General features: G+C 31.8%; 1 protein-coding gene across 1 annotated transcript in view; it reads left to right on the top strand.

Moving 5' to 3' along the window:
• LOC108576800 (protein argonaute-2-like) overlaps nt 1-5,757 on the top strand; it is a 10,762-nt gene extending 5,005 nt beyond the window's left edge. Inside the window, exons 4-6 of the mRNA XM_017939860.1 lie at nt 2,849-3,182; nt 3,261-3,460; nt 5,563-5,757. Of these exons, the coding sequence (XP_017795349.1) occupies nt 2,849-3,182; nt 3,261-3,460; nt 5,563-5,671 (643 nt within the window). The 3' untranslated portion in view covers nt 5,672-5,757. The remainder of the gene's footprint in view (nt 1-2,848; nt 3,183-3,260; nt 3,461-5,562) is intronic.
• The last annotated feature ends 345 nt before the right edge of the window (nt 5,758-6,102 follow it).

Raw genomic sequence — 6,102 nt, 5'->3', positions numbered from 1 at the left:
ATCTAAGTTTGTCTTTTATTGCAGCTTCTACTAACAGATCTAGAAGATTTTGTTTCTATACATAAAGTTTTAAAAGATTTATTTAAGTTTCATTATTGCAAAATTGACCATCAAATGTAAGTTTTGAACAATTAAGAAGTCTTTGAGGTGGATTTAAAATATAAAATCAATTTAAACATTTTTTTCATAGCAAAAGTAAAATGAAAACTTTAGAACACTTTGTAATTACGAGTATTTTTAATAGCCACATTGAAGGAGACATTCTCAATATTATAAAGTATTATAGATTGTGCTTTTAATTTTCAAATATATTTTTTTAAATGATATATTGAACTTAAAATTATAAGCACATACATATATCTTCAAGAATTTGACAGAAAATTTTAGAATTACATGAATGAAAATTGTTATATACAACTTTTGTTTCTTTTTTTTTCAATACAAACGAAGAGGAATTAACGACAATACATGTTTCATAGTTAAAAAACTTTTAAATAAATAAGTTTTACAATTTAAAACAGTATAAAATGTAGACAAAAGAAGGATAAGCTACTTTAATGTTAAAAAACCATTCAAACTCAAATATGTTCTATTATATAATAATATAATGTAAGACATAATTGGAAAGATTTCTTTATACTCCTTTTTTTATGCTAAATCGAAAACAAAAAAAAGGTAGAATTTGTTAAAAGAAAATTGATGATTCGTTATTGATACTTTGTAATAATTAACATTCGTCTCAGAATGTTTTAAAAAGTACCCTATTTATTTTTTTTTTAATTCAACATATAATACTTTACCAGATAAAGTTATTTGTAGATTAAAATAGCTCTTGTTCTTACATATGTAAACATAAAAAAGTTTATATATACAGCGGTGAGGCAATAACTATGTACACCTTGAATATTGCCGTTATTTGTAATAATATGAAAAAATGTTATATATAAAACTTGCTCGGTATAGAGGGGGACATATTGTGATATAAACATTTTTTGCGTGAGTGGAGGTATAGACGAGATTTCAAGATCATCTCTATTTTTTTTAAACAGAATGCTATGTTTCTTTTTATCGCGATGTGATAGTCGGTGTTGAGACGACTTCAGCAAGCTAGCATTGAAGGTCATGCAAGGTCAAATGTGGTAGTAAAATAAACTTACTTACATTACGGGAGATGTTCGAAGTGCTGACCGTTTGCGTGAATGCAAAGTTGCAATCTTCGTATCGCTGCATCACGTGCATGTCTCATCGTCTTTGAACTTATTCTAGCATATGCTGTAATTACCCGTTGTTTCATATTTTCTGGCATAGTGGGTACTTCTTGATAAACAACGTTTTTCAATGCTCCCCAGAGAAAAAAATCTAATGGAGTTAAGTGTGGAGAGCGAGCTGGACAAGAAACTAATCCTCCACGTCCTATCCATCGATTAGGGTGAAGTTCGTTAAGTGCATCTCTTACTCTCCGAGCATAATGTGCTGGACATCCGTCGTGCTGTAACCACATCATTTGGTGAACGTTTAGTGGTACATTTTCTAATAAAGTCCCAAATTTACTTCGTATAAAGTGTTCATATCGTTCGTCAGTAAGATTTCTGTCGATAAAATGCGGTCCGATTATTTGATCACCAACTATTCCACATCACACATTAACTAACCATTGTTGTTGATGCTCAACTTGTCGTAACCAGTGTGGATTATCGATACTCCAGTAATGCATATTATACAAATTGAGATTTCCATGGTTAGTAAACGTAGCTTCATCAGTGAACAGTATTGAAGAAACAAATGTTTCATTCATCTGTATTTTATGTAGAGCCCACTGACAAAATACGACACGATTCATAAAATCCGTACCGTGTAAGTCTTGATGGAGAGAAATTTATTCCGTGCAAGGATTCGTAGGACACTCCTCCTACTGATAGCTGACTCACGTTCAATCTGTCGGGAATTACTCTACGGGATATGAGTTACAATTGCAAGAACGCCAACTTCATTTGCTTCATCAGTTGCTCTTTTACGACGACTGCTCTTACGTGTACCTAAATTTCCGGTTTCTTTCAATTTTTTGTACAATCTTTGAAATGTTCGGTGCGAAGGATGTGTACGGTTTGGATATCGTTCAGCATACAAGACTTGAGCTCTTATAGAATTTTGTCGCATTTCTCCATAAATAAGGATCATATCCACTTGCTCTTCAGAAGAAAACTTCTTTTGGATGGTCACACTGCTACTTGATTTACCAATCGATTGAAACTGACTATCGATATGTCATGTTAATATTACGAACTGCCGGGATGTTTACATTTCTAGCTACACGCGATGTATTGTCACAACATAAACAATGTTACAAGACCATTCGTTTACATGAAAGTGAGGATCTATGAAATACAGCATGTGCTAGAATAAGTTCAAAGACGATGAGACATGCACGTGATGCAGCGATACGAAGATTGCAACTTTGCATTCACGCAAACGGTCACCACTTCGAACATCTCCTGTGATGTAAGAAAGTTTATTTTACTACCACTTTTGACCTTGCATGACCTTCAATGCTAGCTTGCTGAAGTCGTCTCAACACCTACTATCACATCGCGATAAAAAAAACGTAACATTCTGTTTAAAAAAATAGAGATGATCTTGAAATCTTCTCTATACCTCCACTCAAGCAAAAAATGTTTATATCACAATATGTCCCCTTCTATACCGTGCAAGTTTTATATATAACATTTTTTCATATTATTACAAATAATGGCAATATTCAAGGTGGACATAGTTATTGTCCCACCCTGTGTGTGTATATATATATATATTACTTTTAGATAGTAATTATGATATATTTTTTCTTTTTAAGGGAACTTCTTCTTATGTTTTATAAAAGTACCGGAGGGTATAAACCACTCAGGATAATTCTTTATCGGGATGGTGTCTCAGAAGGCCAGTTTTTACATGTTTTGCAACATGAATTAACTGCTATTCGAGAAGCTTGTATTAAACTTGAAGCTGACTACAGACCTGGAATAACATTTGTTGTAGTACAGAAGCGACATCATACTCGCTTATTCTGTGCTGAGAAAAGAGATCAAAGTGGCAAAAGTGGAAACATACCAGCAGGTACAACAGTTGATGTTTGCATAACGCATCCAACTGAATTTGACTTTTATTTGTGTAGTCATCAAGGTATTCAGGTAAACTTAAAACTCTTTATTTAATTATTTTTTGTGAAATTTATTATATATTACATATTGCATTTATACATATTATAGGGCACGTCTCGACCATCACATTATCATGTACTATGGGATGATAATCACTTTGATAGTGATGAATTACAATCTCTTACTTATCAACTATGTCATACATATGTCAGGTGTACAAGATCTGTTAGTATACCTGCACCAGCATATTATGCTCATCTCGTAGCATTCCGAGCCAGGTATCACTTGGTAGAAAAAGAGCATGATAGGTAAGTAAAATTTTATATCCATAATTTTATGTTTCAAGTATAAAATGTAAATTTATAGCAAGTGCAAAAGGATTTAATATTTAAATATTATATTGTCAAAAAATAGAAAAAAAAGTATAAATAATAATGGATAAAGGGATTTATATTAAAAGTCTCTATTTCACGTGTATTTAAATACATGTATGCATTTATGTACACGTGTTTTAAACGTAACCGTACTACAATCCGTGCAATTTTTACTACACGAGTACCCGTGTATTTCAAGATTTCTATTTCACGTGTATTTATCTCTTTTTTTTTTTTTTTTAATCTCTGTTCCCGTGTATCAGGTTGAAATTTGTTATTGTTATCTGCAACCTGACAATTTGTGAAGTCATTTTTGTTTTCGCAAATTACTCCAGTATATATACTTAAATACTCGGGTATCCATATATTATATTAAAAATTACAGGAATTAAAATACGTGTGCACGTGTATCTTCCATACACGTTCAAAGCCATGATCTCTGATTTATATGTATATAGCATTTTGTATAGATTCAAGTTTATTTAATTTAAACAGAGATATTTTTTCTAAAAGCAAAAATACAGTCAATACACACTGTTTATTCGAAATTGTTATATGATTCAATAGTATTAATCCGTATATCTCATCCGTATAATAATCAACTTCTGTTAGAATCGGGCGATCTCTAAGTTTTAAGAGTGTAATCAGCAAGTTTACAACTTTTAAACATCTGACTATGTTCCTACGAGAGTGAAAGTGTTTTCCGAGCTCAAGGGGTTGAATGCTTGTAATTATAAATTATAAATATGTATGGCGTGAGCCCGTGTGTATTTAGCAAAGGTACTGTTTGTAAAAAGTTTATATAAACGTTATCGAGTTTAAAGATCATCAAACTTATTTTACAAGTAGCAAGATTCAAAAAACTGTGACAGGTAGTTGTCTCAGAAATTGTTGTAAATATTGTTGTTGCTGTCCTAAGCAAAGATGTGATACATAAGTTTTGATAGTTTCTGATTTCTCGTGCATGCGAAATGGTATTAATATATATACACACGAATAGAAATGTGTAATAGTTTCTGAAAAAATGAACCATGTTTTAACAAAGAGTACACGTGGCCTTGGAACAATCTTTCAAATTTGATTTTCTCAAAAACTAAGTTTCAGTTGAAAAAAATTTATTGTGTATTTCAATTTAATTTTTCACGAGGAATTACTTTCTAGTTCGATTATACTAAGAGTTTGTCTCCACCCTGTATATCAACCATATGTAAAAATTTAAGGATCGACTATAACGTCATCATATTATTCCAGGGAAATTATACAGCGTGTTCCGTTTAACTGGAAAGGCACGAATCTCGTAGACCGTTGACGATATGAAAATATTGTTATCATGAAAGTTGGAGGGGGATTGCGCAATGTAAATAGTTTTTTTTTTTTTTTTTTTTGTATGAAATTGAAGAGATTTCATCCAATTAATTTTTTTACATGGGATACTATATATCTTTATTCATAATATGATAGCGTTTATTAAGACGAATACGACGATGTGCCGTATAAGATTATTAAATGCAGAGAAGATCATAAATTAGTAAGATCTCAAGGAGTCAGGTCAACGCGAATCGCAAGTCGTCAACAAGCTGAATTCTATGTGATCGTGTTACGGACACGAATTAGACCATTCAGTATCTGCTAAAGTGTCTGTTCGGGTGCTGTGTTTATGACCTTCTACTGTATTAAATGAACTTATGCGGCACACCGTTGCACTCGTCTTAACAAACGTTATCGTATTATGAATAAAGATGTATAGCATCTGTTTAAAAAATTAAGTTGACCTTGAAATCTCTTCAATTTCATACAAAAAAATATTTATAGCACTCAATGTCCTCCTTCATATTAAACAACTTTCATAATAACAATTTTTTCATATCTTCAACGGTTTGCGAGATATTCGTGCGTTTCCAGTTAAATGGGATACACTGTATGGCAATACCTATTTTGCTTAAATTTATCTGTAATATATTTCTAATTAATTTTCATACATAGTTTACTTGTTTTTTATAATATTTTTAATATTTTCGTTAACGTATGCATTTCAGTGGAGAAGGATCTCATCAATCTGGCTGCAGTGAAGACAGAACACCAGGTGCAATGGCAAGAGCTATCACAGTTCATGCAAACACAAAACGGGTTATGTACTTTGCATAATTCTTCTTTGAACTTTTCTTATACACATGCAACTAATACCACAAAATGATAATCATCATATCTTGCACGTGGATATTTCTAGACTACTTAAATGCTAGACAATCTTCTTGAGTGGTCAATTTTTTTGCTTACTTTTATAATCAAACAAGTCTGTCCAATACCTAAGGTAGGCCGAACAATGTTATATTAAGCTCCGTTTCTTTCTCTTTTTTAATGTCCTATTTAATATACTTGTATTGTTGACTAGGTTTTGGGCAGATTTTCTAAAAATTCTAGTGAGTAGGTTTTAAAAGAGATGCTTTTAGTTAATCATGTTTTAGATTGACGCAGCTTGACTGATAGGTTGTTTCGCAATAAAGACCACATAAACGAACAATTTATGAAACAAATCACCTGCGGTACATATTACGCTTATTTTTTTAGAGGTTGAA

Source organism: Habropoda laboriosa, unplaced genomic scaffold (assembly GCF_001263275.1).
Source record: "Habropoda laboriosa isolate 0110345459 unplaced genomic scaffold, ASM126327v1 scaffold527, whole genome shotgun sequence".
NCBI classification, from domain to species: Eukaryota; Metazoa; Arthropoda; class Insecta; order Hymenoptera; family Apidae; genus Habropoda; species Habropoda laboriosa.
The sequence above is the reverse complement of the archived record's forward strand: the minus strand, read 5'-3'. Positions and strand labels throughout refer to the sequence as shown.